The sequence below is a fragment of the Kryptolebias marmoratus genome, linkage group LG2 (assembly GCF_001649575.2).
Source record: "Kryptolebias marmoratus isolate JLee-2015 linkage group LG2, ASM164957v2, whole genome shotgun sequence".
Lineage (NCBI taxonomy): Eukaryota > Metazoa > Chordata > Actinopteri > Cyprinodontiformes > Rivulidae > Kryptolebias > Kryptolebias marmoratus.
Window position 1 is genome coordinate 35,119,872 of NC_051431.1, and position 23,658 is coordinate 35,143,529.

Below are 23,658 nucleotides of genomic sequence, written 5' to 3' on the forward strand. Positions count from 1 at the left end.
TGACTGTCATGACGTCATTGATTTAGTTAAAAAAAACGTTATTTTAATTTTCAGTTCTTCCCTCGACTACTCTTGAAAAACATTTTTGTTGTCTGCCACCTGCTTTACTCCCGAAATGTTCCGCCACATTGCTAATGCTACTCCTCAAATTGTTTCTTCTTCTTCTTGATTTTTATTGTTGGTTGGTAAACAACTGAAGGAATCAATACCGCCACCAACTGGTAAAGAGTGTCTGCTAAACTTTTCTCCTTCTTGCATTTAGCAGCAACTCGAGCACATTACTGCCCCCTATATGTCAGGAGGACAAATAACACCTTTTCTGTTCAAATTGCCAACCCGCCACAGTGGCGTGTGTGTTGATCAAATTCACATGCCACTTCAAATATTTCCACCCCTGATTGAATATATACATACACCTTATGAAAGCCCCGAGGATGAAGAATATCTTAATAGGCTGGCATATGTTGTGTCATATATCAAGGACAATCCATCCACTTGTTTTTTTATTGTGGGTGATATGAATGCTGACATGACAGATTGCAAATCCTGATTTGCCAATCACCTAAAGCAGTTTTGTTTCAATAATGATTTGAATTATTTTTAGTTAAGTGCTCTTGTCTGTGAATAGCTACTCTTACATTAGTGAAGCACACAGTGGCTAGACCACTGTATCTGCACTGAGGATGCACATAACGCTTTAGAGGCTGATCATGTCCCTTTTTCTTTGTCTATAGATATGGACAATTTACCAGCCTTTTTTTGCCTGTGAACAATGACATGCAAGAAGGGAAAATAAATTGGGACAATCTGACTGAGCAGGATCTTAATTTGTACTGGACTCAGTCTGAAATCTTGTTGAATAATTTTGTTTTGCCAAAAGGTAAAGTGATATGTTCTGACGTAAACCGTAAAAATGTGCAACATGGCAGAGTTGTGTCATAGAATCCCTTTTTATCTCAAGTAGATCTTTGTATAAAATCAAAGAGTACAAAGCCAAGCCAGGGTGAAATGAGTATGCAAAAGAGCTTTATGCTGAGGCCAGAAGGGCTTTTAAGCTGTGGGCGGAACCAGGCAAACTTAAACATGGTCTTGTATTTGACTATAAGAAGTGGGCAAACACTAATTTTAAATGTTCTACGATCTATTGAGAGGAATAAAGACACACTTAAATCTGAGTCACTTGCAAGGAAATTACAACATAACAGCCCTATTAAATTTTGGAAAGAAATTAAAAGAGTTAATAATTTAAAAACATCCTTGCCAACAAACATTGATGGTGCAAATGGATTGGACAAAATTATTCAGGTATAGAAGGAACATTATCATGAATTGTTTAATTGTCATAAAAGTAATCCCTTTATGTTTGTCTATGCTATCTATCACAAAGGTGTCATTATTTCTGCACAAGAAGTTAGTGATATTGTTATGAAGCTGAAGAAGAATAGGGCATGTGGGTCAGATAAGATATGTGCCAAGCACTTAAGATTTGCAAGTAGAAAACTTTTTCCTTTGTTAGCTATTTCTTTCACTGGGTTTTTAATTCATGGCATTTTACCAAATTCTATATTTTCTGTGGTTTTAGTGCCTAAAAAAGATAAAAGATAAGGCTGGCAAAAATATCCATCAAGCAGCCTTTCGAATGGACCCCTGAAGCCCAAGCTGCTTTGGGTGAGTTGAAATCACGTTTTGTTTCCGCTCCTATTCTACACCATCCCAACCCGAAGCTTCAATTCATTGTGGAGGTAGATGCCTCTGACTCAGGTGTGGGAGCCATTCTCTCCCAGAGATCAGCTTCCGACAAAAAGATTCATCTATGTGCTTACTTCTCTCGTCGTTTGTCTCCAGCGGAACGCAATTATGATGTTGGCAATCGGGAGTTGTTAGCCATCAAGTTGGCTCTGGAGGAGTGGCAGCACTGGCTGGAGGGCGTGGAGACCCCTTTCCTAATCTGGACAGACCACAAAAACCTCGCCTATCCACAGACTGCCAAGAGGCTCAACCCCTGTCAAGCTAGGTGGTCATTGTTTTTTGGTAGACTTAACTTTTCCATTTCTTACAGACCCGGTTCTAAGAATGTAAAGCCTGATGCCCTGTCCAGACTCTGGTCCGACTCCGAACCCCCTAACAAGGAAGAACCCATCATTCCACCCACCATGTTTGCCAGTTCCCTCACCTGGGCCATCGAGAGGGAAATCACAGAAGCCCAGCAGATGGATCCGGATCCGGGCGGAGGAACTCCGGGCAAGATGTATGTACCTGAATCTGGCAGAGCAAGAGTATTAGATTGGCTTTCATGGCACTCTGGCATGAACTAAATGCTAAGTCTGACTTCCAGATATTTTTGGTGGACCTCCTTATCTGCAGATGTGAAAGAGTTTGTAGCAGCCTGTCCCACGTGTGCCCAATTTAAAAGCAGTAACCGACCCCCTGCAGGTCTCTTACAACCACTACCAATTCCCAGCTGCCCATGGTCCCACATAGCATTGGATTTCGTCACAGGCCTGCCACTATCCCAGGGAAACACCGTCATTCTCACAGTCATCGGTTGTTTTTCGAAATCGGCACACTTCATCCCTCTACCCAAGCTCCCCTCAGCCTTCGAGACAGCACAGTTGATGATTCAGCACATGTTCTGCATTCACGGCATTCCTGTGGATGTGGTATCCGACCAAGGCCCCCAGTTTGCATCTCAAGTCCTTTTGCAACAGCCTCGGAGCCAAGGTGAGTCTCACGTCTGGGTACCACAACGCTGCAATCAAGAACTGGAAGTCACCCTTCGATGTCTGGCCAGCGATAATCCATCCACTTGGAGCAAACAACTTACCTGGATTGAATATGCTCACAATACCCACGTCTCATCTGCCTCAGGTATGTCGCCTTTCGAGGCCTCCTTGGGCTACAATCCCCCATTATTTCCCAGATTCGAATCTGAGATCTCTGTCCCTTCAGTCCAGTCTCATCTACACAGGTGCTGGAGGATCTGGAGACAAACAAAACGTGCCCTCATTAGAACTGTTGAACAAAACAAGAGAAGTGCTGATTGTAATCGCTCTGCTACCCCTGCTTATCAGGTTGGAGACAGAGTTTGGTTATCTTCCAGAGACATTCAGTTAAAGGACACATCCAAGAAACTGGCCCCTCGTTTCATTGGTCCCTTCCCGGTCGAACGCCTTATCAACCCCACCTCTGTCCGTCTCACACTACCAGCCACTATGCGCATCCATCCCATCTTCCATGTGTCTCAGTTAAAACCTATGGTTCAGAGTCCGCTTAGCCCACCTACCATCCTCCCCCCTCTTGCCCGGCAGATTGATAACCATCCTGCCTTCACAGTTAATTGCATCCTGGACGTCAGATGAAGGGGCAGGGGTTTCCAATACCTTGTGGACTGGGAAGGCTACAAACTAGAGGAGCGATCATGGGTCCCTAGGTCCTTTATTTTAGATGAAACCTTAATTTCTGATTTCTACAGGGTCCATCCAGAGAGACGTCCTAGATCACCAGGAGGTGATCGTTGAGGGAGAGGTACTGTGAGGATCTAGAGTTTTGTCCCTGCCCTGCTGGCGGTGCCACTAACTCTTCCTCCCTAGCTGTAGCTGATTTCCTCCTGATGAGCAGCACCTGTATTTAAGCCTCCGGCTGATTCCAGATCTTCGCTGGAGCATCGCGCCTTATGGGTCAGGATCTCAGCCTTAGACTTTGACTTTTGAAGCTCACGGCTACACTAACCTTTTTGCTTTTATTTTCCCTTCGCCTCAGGTTGTGCTGCTCACCTCTTTGTAAATACCTACCTGTCTGGAACTAACCGCTGCACTTACCTGGAGAACCTACCTGTGCTGCATTACCTGGATATTCCTCCTCCTGGACCGTCTCTGGTTTACCCTGTCTCACCTATACACCTCTTTATCCTTCGGACCTGTAAGAAAGACTGTTACTATCCACTATTATATGATCAACCTCATCCAGTACCCGAGACTCACCTTTCTCCCCTTTGCCCTTTCAGATCCTCCTGGTTGCTCCCCACTGATAATACAAACACCTGAAAATAAAATCACTTACCTTTTACTCCGTCTCAGTGTCTGGTTTCGGTTCCACTCTTACGACAAAACTCTTGTTCATGTCAGATTGATGGATAGTAGGCACTTTAAACTGCCTTGTTGCTGAAAAGTGCTATATAAATACATTTGAATTGACTTTGACTAGTGAAAAAAAACCCGGCATGGTTGTTAAAATGTAAACAGGGCAGGTGTTTCAGTGTCTGAAATGTTTTATGTCAGGGCAGCAAACATGAAGTTCTATACTAAACGCAAACACTTTAAATGTCCATTAAAAACTTTCAGGTATTTTTAATTTTTTAACATGTTTAAAGAGTTCTGTTAATCCGGAGTAAAACTGAGGCTGTGTTTACCCGGATAGGTGTGTACCACTTGCGGGTCTGAGGGAGCTTTTTAATCTGAGGTTTCTTGGGTTTAGGCTCATAGGGTTCATACTCCTGCTCAGGCATTTTCACCACAGCATTCTTCGGCTTCTCCAGCTTAGCTCCCTCTTCAGTTGAGCCCTTTCCTCCCCAACGCACCTGAACAGAGGAGAAAATGGAGAAATGGGAGCAGAGAATGAATTCTATAAATTATTGTGCGATTGCTGAGTCAGCATTCCCTCTGTTGTTTTCTTGTTCATAGTTTCTTCCAAATGTTTTTTGCAATCAAACTACTTCTGAATATTTTGTGCGGTTTTAATCATTCATATAATAAAATGTTCAGCTCAATCACAAATAGTGTGCTATGCATTGGTTTTTGTAACTTTTAAACTTTAAAAATATTTCACTTTATTCATAATAAAATTCCTAATAAAAATACATTGAGACGATTTAATTCCTTTAGAAACCTTGTGTTCTTTAAAATCTGCTGAAGCATACCTGTTCAATTATTGTTTTCCAATAATAAATTTACCTTTTAGCTACTTTTCTACAACTTTTAGCTTTTGGCTACCATTTCGCTACTTCTAGCTTTTAGCTACAGTTTAGATTTAGCTTCAATTTAGCTAATTTTAGCTTTCTCCTATTGTTTTGCTATTTCGATTTTTGGCTATAATTGGGCAGCGTAGTGGGACAGTGATTAAAGCCGTCACCTTTCAGCAAGAAAGATGCATGTTCAAACCTTTCGAAAAAATAGCCTTCCTGCTTGGAGTTTGCATGTTCTCCAGGTGCATGCTTGGGTTATCTCCTGATACCCAGATTTCATTCCACTGATCAAAAACACGAATGCTGGGTGAATAGACAATTTATAATTGTCTATTATAAATTGCTCCCCTGCAACCCTGCATGGAAAAGTGGGTAAAGAAAATGGATAGATGGATAACTACTGATTTGCTTAGTCACAGTTTTGCTAACTTCATCTTTTAGTTACTGTTTTGCTAATTTTGGCTTCTGTCTTATTTGAAACAACTCAGTTTCAGCTTCTTTAGCAGATTTCAGCAGAGTCATTCAGCGCTCAGCATTCAAGCTGTATTTTCACAGAAAATGTTATTTCTTTAGTTTCATTCTGATTTTCCTTTGGTATAGTGATTGTATCGTCTTCTTACTTCCATCCTCTTGATTCCTCCAATTCCTCTTCCACCATAGTATGAGGCATCCACAGTTGGCCACTTCTTCTTTGGCAGGCCATCATCCTCATCTGACTCCTGAAAAACACATAAAAGCAAAAATTACCAAAAAAATACTGTAACACCAGCTGTCTTGTGATTTCCACACAAATACAGCAAGTTCAATTAAAAAGCTTTTTTAAAGGAACACGTGTCACTCCTTACTGTTCATGCCAGAGCTGAGTAAGCTGAGAAATGAACGAGTTGCAGCAATTTGGTTAAACCCTAAAAATATCATTTTGTGCAATCTTATACAATATTACCTCTGTGATTTCTCAGTGCTCAGAGTAGGTGTTGAAAATGACTCTCAGCTAATACCACACCAAATCTTGGCTCAATATCTGTAAAACTCACTGAAATATAGTTTCCAAAAGTTTCAGCACAATCTGTTGAGTGATCCATGAGATCTTTTGCAAACAATTCAGACAAACAAACACACATACAGAACATTATAAGAAGATTATTGCCCTTTTGTCCTCAACGTTAAGCAATAATAAAAAAAAATCCTTTAAAGAATACCCTAACCAAAAGTAGACTTGTATTAATCAAATCTATATCCTGGCTTTATTCCAAGTGTGTGAATACTTTTGTTTCAGACTCACAGGCTCAGGAGGAGGAGGAGGTGGCTCCTTGATTACCTGTGGAGGAGTTGGAGAAAGCAAAAGAGCTTTAAAAACACATCACTGCTTCACTAGTCAGGAATAACTTTTAATGAAATAGTTCAGATCTTATGAAGCAGGGTTCTGTTAAAAGGTATGAACAATTAACATCTTACCTGTTGTAGCCTCCCTGAAACAACCTCAGTTTGGAGAAATGGAGTTTAATGTGTGTAATTTCACATTACATACACCTGAGTCAGCATTCACACTATTGTGTTTCTGTTTTTTATTTTTCAGTCCATTTTTGCAATCTAACAACTTCTGCATATTTAGTGCTAGCTTATCCATTCATATATCAAAACATTCAGCTTGTTCAGGAGACAGGTGCTATGACTTTTGGTTTTGGTAACTTTTATTCTTTTCAAAATATATAACTTAAAAATATTTTTCCCATAAAAAACACTGAGATTTCCTAAATTTTTAACAAACATTGTTCTCTTTCAAATCTGCTTCAGCGTACCTGTTCTACATTTATTTTATGCTACTTTTAGTTTCTAGCTATCTCATAACTACTTTTAGCTAGCTTTTTGTTTCTTTTAATTATTAGTTGCAATTTTGCTGATTTTAGAGTTTAAATAGTATTTTGCTACTTTTAGTTTTTTAGTCTTTTGATACTTTAGGTTTTAACTATCTTTTTGATGCTTTGCTAGCCTTTTCTTTTCTTTAGCTTTATAGTAAATCTTTTGCTATTTTGATGCAATCTGCTGACTTCCTTAGACAAATAACTTCTATTAACTGGCAGTTTATGATGCATTTAGATATTTTTGTACAGTGACCTTAAATGGCTTTTATTGTGAATTGGTGCTATATAAATAAACTTAATTGAACTGAATTAATTTACTGTGGCCTATAGGCATTATTCACACAGAGGACACTGTGTCAAATATTTTTGCAAGCCTGCCTTCAGTGTAGTGAACTCGATGTAGAATCCAAAATTGCATAAAATTGAAGATGATTGAAGATGTGTGTTCCCTCTTTAAAACATCTGAAATCAACAATACCAATTTTGTCTACCATTCAATTTTCAACACAGTGGAAGGATTTGAAAGATTAAAAATATTTGAATATATAGAAGAGATCACCTCTGTCATCGAGGGGAGAGGCTGCAGAAACACTTCACATTCAGAGTTGTTAGGAAGAGCTGTAACTACTTCCCGGTTTTAGCTAGCCAGCTTTATGTAAACTGCCCCTCAGAGTGATCTAAAGGGCAATTTACATGTTGCTGTTTTTCAGTGAAATTGTAACATTTCTGTTGCAGTTCAACTGTTTGTTTACACAACAGCAGCAATTGGATTCTCTGACACTAAAACTTTTTGAACTCAGTTCTCAGAGTGGAAATTTTCTAACACTTCTATTCGAATTTCAAAGGAAGCCATACCGTGTGAAATCGCACATGTGCAGCAAAGACAGTAGCAGTCAATAGCTGATCTGTGCATTCTTGCTTTCCTCCGAGACAGCACACCTCACTCAGCGCATATGATAGTTTGGATCACATTTGCTCAGGCATCAACAACAGTCCCTCCCCCATTGGCTTATATACTAGTATACAAGTCATTTCCCTCCCTGCTCACATGGCACACATTGCTGTGTCGTTTAGATTCACTTCACGAGTGAGTCACAGAATGTGGAATTTCCACTCCTGACCGGCATGCTCATGCTGAGCTTAACTGAACTGAGAAAGGAACGAATCAGTTAATAAAGTGATTTGGTTCAGTTTGTTCCCTCAAAAAAATTGTTCATTTGAATGAATCATTAATGAACGACACAACATTGCTGCATGTCTTGTTTGTTCTAGTAGAGTTATTGTAGCTACCTGTAGTTAAAACATGTTGGTGTAAAACTGTGTTTTTCTCATCTTTTTTATCTTTTCTTCACTGAACCCTGAAGAACATATGTCTGTAAGAAATAGTTGCATTTATCATACCACAACTGTCTTCAGTAATGACTTCAAAACATTCAATTTGTGTATGAATTACCAGTGATCAGGCTGCTAATTGCGTTAGCTTTTTTATAGTGTTTTCATTGTTAAATTAGAATCTATGCTAACTGTTGGTCAGCAGCCTGTAATTATTACGGTTTTTGACATACGGTATTGTACACTTTTTATTAGGCATGGGCAAATGGCTGGAGGATTTAGACATTGTTACTAAAGCTGCATTGGGCTCTGTCCTAAGGACATAATGAAATTTGCTTCTGTCTGCTCCCACCACTGCATCGCTGGGAATTATTTGGTGTCACTTACTTTTATGAAAAAAATATATTATCCCTTATGAATTTAGAAATTGTTGAACAAAGTAATGGCTGATCAGTAAATATGTTCAAAGTTCAAAAATGTTTAAATCATATTACTACTGTTCACACAAATAGTATATTTTTGCAGGGTGGGTCAGCTGACTTATTGGCCATCCTCTGGATGTATTAAAGACAATAGGGCTGAGTTTAGTGTACATTTGTTGGCATAAGCTGACAAACGTGCACGGATGCTTGTGTCTGTGGATGGGTAAATGAGGGCACAGATTGTGTTGTAAAGTGCTTTGACCTGATTGGCTTTATATAAGTACAGTCCATTTACTGTGTTTTAGAACCAGTTCTTACAGTTTTATTATATTAGGCAGTCAGTCATCAATATTTGTCTCAATTTCTTTATAATTAAGCATAATATTGTTTCCTGGTGCTACAATTAATTAGTGATAAATGTTGTACAATAATTCTGGTTATTAATTGGGGTTGTTTTTTCATACTATTGCTAGCAGTTTGTAATTTTAAGCTACAAACTCCAATTTCTGGACAAACTTGGTCTTTACGTTTGAAGGAAGTGGAACAAACTCATACTAAAACATGGCTGAAGACAACTGTTTGTGAACCAATCCATCCATTTTCTTTACACCCTTTTCTGTGCAGGATTGTGGGGAAGCTGGTGTTTATATCTAGTAGTCACTGAACGAGAGTCGGGGTACAATTTGGACAGGTTTCAAGTTTCCAGTCCATCACAGTGACACATAGAGACAAACAAAACAAACAATTATTCATGCTCTCAGTCATACCAAATGAAAATTTAGAGTTGCCAATTAACCAAACATGCATGTTTTTGGTCTGTGGGAGGAAAAGTAGAAGTGGGTAAAAAAAAATGGATGGATGGGAGGAAAGTGCATGCAAGAGGAGAACATGCAAACTCCACACAGAAAGGTCCCAGGAGGGTGGCAAACCTGCGACTGTCTTTCTGTGTGGCGACAGCTCTAACTACTGCTAATCAATAATATTTTCTTAAAATATATGTATATATTGATAGACTGTTAATATAAAACTTAGAGTATTTCCAACCATGTTTATGAGTTAGCTGGGGGTACCTGTACACAGACCTAATGATTCCCTGTGTTAAAAACAAATGTCAAATGCCACCTAAAGCTCAAACTCAGAACTTTAATATTTGTTTATAGTTGTCAGTGTTTACACTGTGTTCTGTGTTGTGCACTGTCTTGCATCACACAGACTGGTTTACATGTTTTGTTACAATGAACTGTGTTTCAAACATAATTAGTTCAACACAGGCAGGCTTCAGTGTAAATAACCTTCTGACATTTTCAACAGCTCTAAATATTCGAGGTTTGTTTTAAATAAAGGAAAATTTGATGAGGCAGTGTGTGGAGGAGATGACCAGGTTTTTAAACAGGGGAGTTGATTGGAAAGTGGACACAGGTGAAGTAATTAACAAGACTTGGGGCAGGTGTAGATGGGCGTGGCAGGAAGACCAAAGAGTGATTGGGGAGGAGTGAATAGTTACAGCATACAAGGACATGTCCCGCCCCCTCGGTTTGCTGCTAATTTGGTTTAATTTAGTTCAGCCCTGGGTCAGCCCAAGGCCACAGGCTTTAGTTAATGAGGGTGGACGTACAATGGGTAGGCAATCCTGGTCCTCGAGTGCCACTATCCTGCATGTTTTACTTGTTTCTCTGCTCCAACACCTCTTATTTGAATCAATGGGTGATTAACAGGCTTCTGCAGAACATGAAGAGGTAAATTAACCACTGAATCAGGTGTGTTGGAGCAAAGATTGGATTGCCCAGGATTGCTCACCCCTGACATACATTAACATGCCTTGAGCGTGAGTGTATGTGGGTGTGGTTTGTAGTAGACTGAGTAGGTATGATGGCGATCAAGATAAACATAAACAAGTGAAGTGAAGTGAAGTGAGATTTATTTATATAGCTCTTTTCAGCAACAAGGTGATCCAAAGCGCTTTACAACAAGGTGGATTATTTAATTTCTCACTTGTTTTCCTTAATGTCTTTGGGGGAAAACCAAAGCAAAAGGATCAAAAAGACCAAAGGATTTTCAAAAAAGGAAAAGCAACAAAACTGAAGTTTTCTGTGACCTGGTTTCAATGAAAGGACTGGCTAACAGCAAGGATAGCTAACAAATCTTTAATGAGGTGGTTATTAACCCTTTTGCATCCTAGAAAAATTGTCAGAGTGAGCTTCTCTTTAAAAAGGTAGCCTTCGTTAAAAAAAAAAAAAGTTGCACCTTCCAGTATTGCATGTCTTGTTTGATTTTATTTTATCCGTGTGATTAGTAATTGTCTCAAGGAGTGTGGCGCAGTGTTATGCAAAGCTGTTTGACTGAGAAAAATCATCTGAAATGATTATAGCTGAAACTCTTAATGAAGGGAATGAAGTATTGGACAACTGACAGAGGCTCTGTGTAAGCTTGGTTTTTGGTGGTGGTTTGTTTTAAGGTTGTCTTTGTGCTGAAAAAGGACATGATGTCAATTCATAGCAGTTTTTTTTTTTAAATTTCAACTTGGACGTTTCTTCAAACTGCTGCATTTTATTATATATCTATTAGCCCACCCTACAAATATCAACACCAGCCGCCACTGCTAGTTCACAATCCAGATGAAATCTCTGGATAATCACAGTTTAGATTTTCCTTTTTAAAAAAATTGAAACAAAACAGAACCAAAAAAACAACCTTCATTCCACAAAATGAATTAAAGTTTCTTACCACAGTACAGCACAAAGGCCAGAACCACCACATGAAGAGAAGGACCAGCAGGAGGAACAACACCAGCAGAGTTATCAGGAGGATGGTCCCATCAGACTAGACAGTTAACACACACACAGGAAAGATAACATTATTCCCTCACATTCATCCAGATAAACAAAATTAATGTTCTGACAATCCATGCAGCTGTTCACTTTTTACCCATCAGGTTGGAATGAAAAGAGAAGTGGCTCCACAACCTCTGGCAAAAATAATGAAATCATCACTCTTTCTTTCAATTGTTAAATTTTGTATTAAATAAATTAAAGAGATGCAACAAAACTCATTTTTTTCAGAATCCCAACCTTCTAACATTAAGAAACAACCTGAAGTGAAAGAAATATAATCATACAGAAACAATAAAAGTCACAATCGCTGTTTTAGATCAAGTAGAAGAAAAAATATGGAATCACTTTTAATTTGCAGTTGTAAAACAAACACCCATATCAGATTAAATCTGCTAATTACTCTTCAGTTGGAGTGCTCACACCTTGGAGGGCTGTTGCACAAAACGGACTGACATGAATGGGGGGTCCAACACAAGATATGTCAGTTTAAACAAAGGAGAGAATTATGAAACTTCCTCAAGAAGGTAAATCATCACAAAATGTTGCAAAAGATGTTGGCTTATCCCAGTCAGCTGTGTCTAAAATCTGGACCAAGAACAAACAAAATATGAAGGTTGTAAAAGGAAAGTGTCCAATGAAAGTAGTCCAATGAAGACATTAAAACTTTTAGATAGCAGACTTAAAGCAATGTCTCGAAAACAGAAAATGCACAACAAAACGAATGAGAAACAAGTGGAACTGGAGGAACTGTCTGTAATCAAACTGTCAGAAATCCCCTAAAATAAATGAGATTTACATCCAGAAAAGTTAATCAAAAGCCATCATTAACACCCAAACAGAAAAGAACAAGGTGACAGTGGGCTAAAGAAAAGCAGTCATGGACTGTGGTTGACTGGATGAAAGTGATCTTTAGTAATGAGTCAGAAGTGATGATGCTGGAACTTTTGTTTGGTGCTGGTCCAAAGAAACTGCCTGAAGACAGCCTGTAAGTTTCCAGAATCACTGACGATATGGGCCTGCATGTCAGGTAAACACGGGGGGAGATGGCAGTCATTACATCTTCAATAAATGCCTGGATTTTATGTAAACAAGATACTCTGCTCCCTCCCTTGCCTAAAGACATCTGTGGATCTGCTCTGGGCTGGCTGATAAACATTCAATCATATTATCAAAGACAGTGGGCTATGTGACGTGATTCATGGACTTCTCTACAAACAAACACACACACATACACACACACCACACCGTCTTCCACCGTCTGTACACCCACACACTCATTTTCCACCGTCTCTGCCTCGTCTCTGTCACCCCACTCACACTTCCTCCCTCCCCTCCTTCACTACCTTAGTTTAGTTATCTTAGCAATTCTTATGTTGGCTGTCAGCGGGCCTTAGTCCTATTAGTTGGCCTCTTGGTACCTTTAGTTTAGCATTATCATGTTTTAGATTAGTTATCTTAGCATTTTTCATGTTGTGCTGTTAGTGGGCCTTTTTGGTACTATTAGTTAGCCTCTTGTACCTTTAGTTTAGCATTATCATGTTTCAGTTTATGTTAGCTTATTTAGCCTTCCTGTACATTTAGTTTTGTTTAGTTTATCTTAGCACATATTTTAGATATTGTTAGATTCCTAATTCCTGTTTAGTTTTGATGTTTTTATCTGTATTTGTGCTGGTGCTCCTGGGGCTTCATACTCGAGGGGCCTCTGGATGTCTGGGGCTTCGGTTTTCCTCATGTCCGCTTCGGGTCCCAGGGGGTGAATCTGTGGATCCCCACACCTACTATTGAACATTCTTATGGAGAAACCTTATATACGCAAGCACACTCACAACCATACACACACACACACAGGTGATTGGATTCAGGTGTTGTTTCAGATACTTTCTTCATAGGGCTGTGGTTGCCACTTAATACAACTTGAATTAACATGTACCATGTACTTTTCAGTGATGCTGTAATTGTGACTTTTATACATGCACATGTTGATGGTTGCTATGGTTTGTCAGACTCCTATCTCCTTAATTCCCTTTAAACCCTTACCCCCACCTTTCTCCCTCTTTTTTTTCTTCTTCTTTCTTTTTCATCTCCGTGTCCATTACATTTGAAATAAACCCAAAACAATTCCTAATAAAGTTTTATACATACAGTATATCAAGTAGAGCATCATGGAAAAAGCTGCAACGCTCTGCTTGTGAAGGTAAATCTGTTGGGCCTCACCTTGGCACTCAGACAACAATTCTGAGTGCCACACTGCCAGACAGGACACATTTAAAAAAAAAAAAAAAAAGACAAAAGTTTGGTCCATGGCACAGTATTCAAGCCATTATAAAAGCCAGAGGTAGTGCAACAAAGTACTAATGAGGCATTGTTGTTCTCATGAATCCATAATTTGTTCCTCAGAATTAAGATCACACATTTTTTTTGCTCTACTTGATCTAAATAAAGCAATTTTGTCTGACTACAGCAATTATATTTGTTTTCTTTTTTAACTGTTTTTTATTGCCAGGAGGCTGGTATTCTGAAAAATGAGTTTTGTGGCATGTCTATGATTTATTTATACTAAATTAAACAATTGAAAGAATATCCTCTGATTCCAAAATTTCTGCCAGGGTTTGTACTTCTCAAGACTGTAATGAAACCTCTGACTTCTTAAACCTTATAAATAACCATTTTGGCAGGTTTGAAACAACAAATAACACACCAGCAGTAAAAGCCACTCTTCGTGTTGATGATTTGGTGCTATATCTCAACCAAGTTTATGTCTGGCAGACCTTGAGAAAGCTTAACACAAGAGGAGCTTCAGTCCTGACATGATACCAGCAGTGCACTCAAGGAGTGTGCAAACCAGCTGACTTATGTACAAACAGACATATTCAACATCTCAGTAAGTCCAACTGCTGTCCCATCCGTCTTCAAAACCTCAACCATCACTCTAGTCCCTCCAGAATATCTAGTTACTAGTCTAAATGACTATCGGCCAATAGCACTCAATTCCATTATAATGAAGTACTTTGAAACACTAGTTAAGGACCCATCACAGTTGTTCTACCCTCCTTTTTTGACCCACTGTAATTTGCCTACCACACAAATTGCTCCACTGAGGATGTTATATCCACTGCAGTACATCTGAGCCTGGAGCACCTGGAGAAAAAGAACACAAGTGCGGATGTTTTTCGTTGACTTTAGCTTGGTATTCAACACCGTAATTCCTCAGCATCTGGTCAATAAGTTGGGCTTGCTTGAAATAAATACCCCACAGTGCAACTGGATCTTAGACTTTCTCTGAGATAGGCCACAGCTTGTGCAAATGGTCAATAATCTATCAACCACTGTGTGACAGCTCTTCCTGCTGTCACACACACCAGAGACAATGCTGAATGGTAACTCTATTTTATTTTGTTTTTCATTCTTAAAATAAGTTTATATATTAATGATTGGATAGTTTAGATTTTCATTTTCAATTAAAATTATTTTCATTAGCCTGACTCTTTAGTTGACTATTTGCAGTGCACACATATAGTTAACTTTTTTTGTCAGTTGGCTATATTTTGGTTAATATGCAACAGATTAAATTCTTTTTGTTTTGAGTTACCAGTTTCCTTTGGAGCTGCTGCTGGGGTGCCACAAAGAAGAGTCCCCGCTGCATTTCTTCTCCTTACATGGCATAATCTTCTCAGCGGGCCATACAATTTGTTTGTAAGGAGAGAGGAAATTTTTTTATTACTTGTTTAGTAATAAACAAGTGAGTCTAATATAGTCAGACTCACCTCAACGCACGGCTCTGGCTCTGGAACCAGTCTCCTTGAGAGGGATTGGACACACTTTCACTTTGGAGTTGCCCCCGGTGAGAGGCGCCGAGCAGGAGTGGACATACTTGTTGCCCCCCATCTTGGTGCCTGTATATTGGGGTTTACCCCGGTGAATGAGAGGGTAGCCTCCCTCTGCCTACGTGTGGGGGGACGGGTTCTGACTGTTATTTGTGCTTATGCCCCTAACAGCAGTTCAGATTACCCACCCTTTTCTGAGTATTTAGAGGGGGTGCTAGAGAGCACTCCTCATTGGGATTCCCTTGTTCATTTCATTGCTCACATGGGCAATGACAGTGAGACCTGGAGAAGTGTGGTTGAGCAGATTGATGCCCCTGATTCAAACCTGAGTATTGTTATTGGACTTCTGTGCTCCACCAGGACACCTTAGGCCACAGTTCGATGCTGACTTTGTTGTCATTTCATCTGTTTCATCTGGCCAAATGTCTTGGACACTCGGGTGAAGAGAGGGCGGAGCTGTCAGTTGACCACTACCTGGTGGTGAGTTGGCTCCGTTGGTGGGTGAGGATGCCGGTCAGACCTGGCAGGCCCAAACGTATTGCTGGAAACATCTGGCGGAGTCCCCTGTGAGATGGAGCTTCAATTCTCACCTCCAACAGAGCTTTGAACACATCCCGGGGGAGGCGGGGAACATTGAGTCAGAGTGGGCCATGTTCCATGCCTCTATTGTTGAGGCGGCTGACCGGAGCTGTGGTCGCAAGGTTGTCTGTGTCTGTTCAGGTGGCAACCCTCAAACCCACTGGTGGACACTGGCGGTGAGGGATGCTGTCAGGCTGAAGAAGGAGCCCAATTGGGTCTTTTTGGCCTATGGGACTCCAGAAGCAGCTGATGGGTATCGGCAGTCCAAGTGGTATGCAGCTTGGATGGTCGCTGAGACAAAAACTCGGGCTGTTTATGGTGGGGATGGTGTGCTGCTGACCTCAACTCGGGACATCATGGGTTGGTGGGCAAAATACTTTAAAGACCTCCCTCAATCCCACCAGCACGTCTTCTAGTGAGGAAGCAGAGCCTGGGGACTTTGGGTCGGGGTCTCCAATCTCTAGTGCTGAGGTCACCGAAGAGGTTATAAAGCTCCTCGGTGGCAAGGCCCAGGGGTGGATGAGATTCGTCCGGAGTTCCTTAAGGCTCTGGACGTTGTAGGGCTGTCTTTGTTGACATGACTCGGGGGCAGTCTTCCTAGATTGGCAGACCAGGGTGGTGGTCCCCCTATTTAAAAAGGGGGACTGCAGCATGTGTTCCAATTATAGATTGATCACACTCCTTAGCCTCCCTGGTAAGGTCTATTAAGGGTCCATTGGATAGTCGAATCTTGGATTCAGAAAGAGCAGTGTGGTTTTCGTCCTGGTCGTGGAACACTGCACCAGCTCTACCCTCTCAGCAGGGTCCTTGAGGGTGCATGGGAGTTCGCCCAACCAGTCTACATGTGTTTTGTGGACTTGGAGAAGGTGTTCGACCGTGTCCCTCTGGGAATCCTATGGGGGGTACTCAGGGAGTATGGGGTACCGGGCCCTTTGATACGGGCTGTTAGGTCCCTATATGACCAGTGTCAGAGCTTGGTCCGCATTGCCAGCAATAAGTCAGGCTCGTTTCAGGAGAGAATTGGACTCCACCAAGGTTGCCCTTTGTCACTGATTGTGTTCATAACGTTTATGGACAGAATTTCTAGGCACAGCCAAGGTGTTGAGGGGATCCATTTTGGTGGCCTGCAAAAAGCAGGATTGTGTCTCTGCTTTTTGCAGATGATGTGGTCCTGTTTGATTCATCAGGCTATGATCTACAGTTTTCCCTAGAGCAGTTTGCAGCCGAGTGTGAAGCAGCTGGGATAAGGATCAGTGCCTCCAAATCTAAGGCCATGGTCTTGAGCCTTCTCTGGGTCGGGGAAGATGTCCTGCCCCAAGTGGAGGAGTTTAAGTATCTCTGGGTCTTGTTCACGAATGAGGGAAAAATGGAGCGGGAGATCGATAGGCGGATTGGTGCAGCGTCTGCAGTGAAGCGGGCGCTGTACCGGTCTGACGTGGTGAAGAGAGAGCTGAGTCAAAAGGCAAAGCTCTCGATTTACCGGTCGATCTACATTCCTACCCTCATCTATGGTCACAAGCTTTGGGTAGTGACCAAAAAAAAACGAGATTGCGAATACAAGTGGCTGAAATGAGTTTTCTCTGCAGGGTGTCTGGGCTCTCCCTTAGAGATAGGGTGAGAAGCTCAGTCATCCGGGAGGGACTCAGAGTAGAGCTGCTGCATCTCCACGTCGAGAGGAGCCAGTTGAGGTGGCTCGGGCATCTGGTGAGGATGCCTCCTGGACGCCTCCCTGGTGAGGTGTTCTGGGCATGTCCCACCGGGAGGCCCCGGGGAAGACCCAGGACAAGATGGAGGGACTATGTTTCTCAGTTGGCCTGGGAACTTCTTGGGATTTCCCCGGAGGAGCTGGCCCAAGTGGCTGAGGAGAGGGAAGTATGGGCCTCTCTGCTTCGGCTGCTGTCCCCGTGACCCAACCCTGGATAAGCGAAAGAAAATGGGTGGGTGGGTGGATGGATGGATGGATAGATGGACTTGTTTAGTTTTCTTCTGTTTAGTTCTAGTTCTGTTGTGGGCCGCTAGTTCTGTTGTAGTTGTATTTGTTTTATTTAAGTCATTAGTATTTCTAACTAGTATTAAGTTTTTGTATGTTAGTTTTTTAGTAATTTACCTCTTGTGTGCCAGCAGTGGTCTGATCAGCCACTATTTCAGTTTATCATTTTGAAACATTTTTTTTGACTTTTTTGTAATAAAGTAAGAACTTTTAAAAAAATTTCAGTGTCTCTCTGGCTGATCTGTGCAAATTTCTGACACACTGTCTCACCAGATTTCCACAGGGATGTGTTCCAAGTCCCCTAATGTTCACTCTAGTGACCCATGACTGTTTTGCAAAACAGGACAAACCACAGTATAAAGTATGCAAATGAAACAAGGTTATGTCTCATTAGAAACAACAAGGAGAGTGTGTACATAGAGGAAGTGACACTATTTGTGGACTGGTGCAGGAACAACAACCTCATACTTAATGTAAAAAAACCCAAAAAAAAACAAGGTAATGTTTTCCTTTTTTGTTGCACAATCCACTCTGTACACCATTCCATACCACTGTATTTATAAACGATTTAAAAACAACAACAATACTGACCAAAGTGCCAGACAGTACCACCAGGAGAGATAAGAAAAAAAGGCCAGAGAATAAAATGTACACATACACACAAGATTTGAGAAGATTACTGATGCTATAACACAAGTTAACAAGTAAAACAATGAGTAAAATAAAAATAAGGTCATAATCAACATCTCATACTATATTCAAAGCCACAGAGTAAAAAATGTGTTTTTAAATGAGTTTTAAAAACAAATGAAGGAACCTGCCTGATATGCAAAGGCAAAGCATTCCAAGGTTTTGGTGACAAAGCTCTATCACCCCTGAGTCTGTATTTCATCTTAGAAACACCTACATCTATTCCACTGTTGGTACAGTTTAACGTGTTATTAATTCTTGAAAAGCACAACTGTGCACAACATGAAGTTCCTAGGGGTTCATGTGACTGATGGCCTATCCTGGTCACTGCACACACATCAGTGATCAAAAAGGCTCACCAGCGTCTACATTTCCTGTTACATTTCCTCCTAAAGAGAGCTCATCTGAATCCATTTTTTTCTTGCTTTTAACAGGGGTGCTATAGAGAGTAGTCTGACCACCAGCATCTCCCTGTGGTATGAGAACTTTAACAGTGGTGAGGACCGCAGAAAGATTTTCCAAACACCATTCAGAACTTGGCTCACAAACACCTGCTGACCAAATCAGCTGGCATCATAAAACGCTACACGCACCCTTATTACAAACTGTTTTCCCTCATGCCTTCAGGCAAGAGATACATAAGCCTGCGCAGCAGCACCATTAGGTATAGTAACAGCTTTTACCCAGCAGTGTTATGGACACTATACAAGTGGCTGAAATTAGTTTTCTCCGCAGGGTGTCTGGGCTGTCCCTTAGAGATAGGGTGAGAAGCTCGGTCATCCGGGAGGGACTCAGAGTAGAGCCGCTGCTCCTCCACGTTTAGAGGAGTCAGTTGAGGTGGCTCGGGCTGGTTAGGATGCCTCCTGGACGCCTCCCTGGTGAGGTGTTCCGGGCACGTCCCGCCGGAAGGAGGCCCAGAGGAAGATCCAGGACGCGATGGAGGGACTATGTTTCTCGGCTGGCCTTTGAACACCTTGGGATTCCCTCGGAGGAGCTGGCCCAAGTGACTGGGGAGAGGGAGGTCTGGGTCTCCCTGCTTAGGCTGCTACCCCCGCAACCCGACCCCGGAAGAGCGGAAGAAGATGGACGGATGGCTAAAATTTTCCCAAGGATTTTAGTTTCAAGAGGCAACAATGAAATTGGGCGACAGGATGAAACAACCTCTGGATCTTGACCTGGTTTAGGAATGAGCAAAATATTTGCTTAAATTCGTATCGCAGAGCTGTTATTTTATTCAGTGTATCTGAGCATTGCTTTGATTTATGTAAACTATCTAAACTAGTCAGCAAATTATCTATTTCTTTCAACCTCATCTTAGACTCTTTGCTTTTTGTTGCCTCGTACGACATTATACATCCAATCCTCTCCATCTTCTCAACTAGAAGAGCTACAAAGCCTCACACAATAAACATCATCAAAATAGTTACATTTTCCCATTTCCCATTGGATCTGCATTTCTCCCTGATGGCTTGGAACGCCTGACGTTTCTTCATTACAGCTGAAGTGAGGTCGGGAAAGATGAACACCGAGCGTCCATCGTACTGGAGAGTACTCTTTTCCCTCACCAGCCATAACACCCTCTCCTTCTCCTGAAAATAGTGCAGCCTGACAATATTGGCTCTCACCTTCCCATCTTTAGCCTGCATCAGGCTCCAGTGTGCCCGATCCACCCCAATTGGTCGATTGAAGTTATCTTCCCCCAGCAGTTTAGGCAGCAGTTTGCAGACAAAATCCATCGGCGTATCATTCTTAGCTTTCTCTTGTATGCCCACAGTACGGATAATCTGCCGACGTGTGCCTGCCTCCATATCCTCCAGCCTAGCTTGCTACTGAGAGCACTGTGCAGCTAGGCTATTGTATTGCTTCTCTAGCTCCTTCTTTGCCCAATGTGGAGCTTTACAAAATTGTCTTTGAAATGACCAAATTAGCAAAAGATTACAAACAGGGAAATGAATACAAGGGATGGATGAATATTGAACAAGAATGCGCCATAAACAAGCATATTTATTGCTTTGGAATAATCCAGTAATAAAAGTAGGGAAGGAAATGGTTTACTGGAATTCCTGGTTATCTAGTGGTATAAGAAAAATCGCAGATTTGATTATTCATAAAAACAATGAAATCCTATCAAGATCTTAAACTTCAATTTAAAATAGAAAATAAATTAGATTTTTGGAAATACATGAAGGTTCAGAGCAGCCTGAGTAAAGAGTTAAAGCAGCTTCCAGAGGAGGACAATGTATTACAGCGATATTTTCAATCATCTCAAGGGATCCATTCAGCCTCTTTGATTTATAAAATTACGGCCAGATCATTGTACAAAAATAATGACAGCCTCAGACAGGTTTGGCAGAGGGACCTACAGGTCAACATTGATATGGATACATGGCAAAAAATAATTTCTAGAATGGGCCAGACTACAAGAGAATCAAGAGGAAAGTTGACACACTATAAGATGATACATCGTTATTATTTCACACCTCGTTTCTTCAGAATGGGTATGTTGGAGAATAATCTCTGCTGGAAATGTAAGAGTCAGGAAGGTACTTTTATTCACATAATGTGGGCAAGTCCTCTGATATTACCTTTCTGGCAAAAAAATAATAAAAACAATAGAAAAATGGCTAGGCACACCTGTGCCTGAATCTATCCAGCTATGTTTGTTAGGAGACAGGTCTTGTTTGCCAAAAGTCTCCAAATATGCTTTTGCTCTGGTGCTAACTGGATTTACTGCAGCGGCGAAGGTGGTCCTCCGCAAATGGAAAGGCCAAGAAAGGCCAGATTATAGAGAGTGGATAAAGACTATGACTGAGATTGCATCCTTCGAATTATTGATAGCCAAGTTATGTGATCGACAGGAAGCATATAAGCTTGTTTGGAAGAGGTTTCTGCTCTTTATACAAGAGGGATAATATGTAAAGAATATGTAAAAGAGTTTATGTGAAGGAGAAGAAGAGAATGTATACATGCTGCTTTGTTTAGTCTGTGCTATTGTTGATTTCTGTATTTTATGTTGGTTGAGCTATTTGTGACGTTCAAAAAAGAAAACTAATAAAAAATTTGAATGACAAAAAAACCCAAACATTTTTCTCTAGGAAAACTGCTTCAGCATACATGCACATGCTCTTTTTTATTTTCTTAGGTTCCTTTCAACTATTAGCTACTATTCTGCTTCTTTTAAAGTTTAGCTTTTAGCTAACCTTTTACTTCTTTTAGCTAAGCTTTTGTGACTTTTTGCTTCTAGACAGCATTTTCCTAGTTTTAACTATTAGCTAGCATTTTGCTATGTTTAGGTAGTATTCTGCTTCTTTTAGCTTTCAGCTAGCATTTAGCTCATTTTGGTTTTTACATAGATAGGTATTTGGTACCATTGCACTTAAACTGTATGACTTGGGTGAAACGTTTTGGATATCCTTCAACAAGCTTCTCACAATAGCTGGCAAGAATTTTGGCTCATTCCTCCTGATTAGGGAGATAAGGGAGCAAAACATCAGATTTCAAGGAACAGGGAGAAAGGTGAAGAGGACACCAGACTCTTATATGGAAACTACACACATTACAAAAAGAAACTTTTCATATTTGTTACAAAAAAAAAACTTTTTCAAGGTTCTGATTGCTTAGAAAGAAAACAAAGCTTCAACTTACACATCCGGTGGTGGTAATGTGGACATTGCTGCTGATAAAAGACAGACCATCATTCATGCTCACTTGAAGATAAATCACCCTGAAACAGAACAAAATACAAATAGAGGATGACTAAATATAATAATGTTCGGAGGTGACATTATAATCAGTTTAACATAGAGCTCACTTTGTTTTAAGAGAATGATATCATTAAAACTTGGGTTCAAACCAAATAATATTACCAGTCTCCTAAACCCTAAAGTTTTTTCTGTGTGTGAATGCTGACTATGAATGTCTTTTAGAATGACTCAAAATGCCAACCTTCTGCTTATAACATGTAAAATCCTTCACAGAATTCACTACACAGAAAACAGGATGATCCAAATGGGTTTCTCACTTATTAACACATGCACAAACTGCATAGGAGAGCTACCTGATAACAATCTACACACACACCTTCATGCACTGATTCACAAACAATCCTGATGGTTGAAGGTCATACAAACAGGTTACTATTACAACAATGTGGCCTACCTACTCTGATGCTAAATTCAGTCTTAATTCAATAAAGTAAATCATGCAATTAGGATTTCATCTTGAGATATCCATTTTATAGAGCAAATCTGTTTCTGTTTCTGGCACAAGTAGGCAGTCATCTTCTCTATTTGGTATACCTGAAATGCCATGACAAGATAAAAACAAAATAAAAATCAAAAACAAAGCAAGAGCTGTTATGTAAAGTATACTACCAACATTAAAGTTTGAAACAACACCCTATTAGCTTTAAGTATGATTGTATCAGTTTTACATTTAAAATCTTGTTTCTATACATAAAAGTCAGAAGCAACATTTGTCATTGTTTCCACCTTCTCCTTAACCCCATACTACGCTGCGGCCCGCCCACGGGCCGTTTTACTGCCTTTTCTATTCAAATCTGTATAGTTTTTGCTACATTTATTGATTTTATGAACTTAAATTTCAAAATAGCTGTGTTTTGGCGCCACTTTTGATTGACGTTTCATCTGACCAACTTGGTTGCTCTCTGCCCCCCCTAGAGCCCCTCTAATTTCCCACGCGTAAAGTCATGAAAGTCTACTCCCCTCATTTGCAAGCCAATAGCTCCAGTCAGTCAGCCCCCAAGCCGGTTCTGACACCGTAGCCAATGCAATTCCGGTCATGTGATTTTTCTGGGAGGGGGGTCGGAACTTTTTCTCCCTCCCAAACCAGTCTGCGTATTACTATCTAACATAGAGGCTGCTTCATGCGTCCTGCGCGTAAATGCGGTGAAGACTGTTTTTTGGACTTTTTTCGACATAAAAGCTGGCGAAATGACCAAAGGAGATAAAATACACAACAGAAGAAGTTCTGGAGCTGGTGAAGAAAAGAAACAGCGACTTTTTAGACCAGGATATATCTGATAAAAAGAGCAATGCCTTTCTCGAAGGATAATACGTCCCTGATCAGTAAGTACTAACCTTTTTTTTCACAAGTACTCATTGTTTATATGCTGCTTACTGTTTATATGTTACTCATTGTTTATAGAT

The 23,658-nt window shown here is 40.7% G+C and overlaps 1 protein-coding gene across 2 annotated transcripts in view; it reads right to left on the reverse strand.

The window, feature by feature from the left end:
- The window catches only part of antxr1c (ANTXR cell adhesion molecule 1c), a 109,158-nt gene that overhangs the window by 22,089 nt on the left and 63,411 nt on the right, over window positions 1-23,658 (reverse strand). For both annotated transcript variants that reach the window (XM_017433646.2, XM_037981138.1), the window contains exons 12-16: window positions 22,136-22,214; window positions 11,301-11,396; window positions 6,243-6,278; window positions 5,581-5,679; window positions 4,409-4,576 (exon numbers count right to left, since the gene is read on the reverse strand). In XM_017433646.2, coding sequence (XP_017289135.1) covers window positions 4,409-4,576; window positions 5,581-5,679; window positions 6,243-6,278; window positions 11,301-11,396; window positions 22,136-22,214 — 478 coding nt within the window. The remainder of the gene's footprint in view (window positions 1-4,408; window positions 4,577-5,580; window positions 5,680-6,242; window positions 6,279-11,300; window positions 11,397-22,135; window positions 22,215-23,658) is intronic.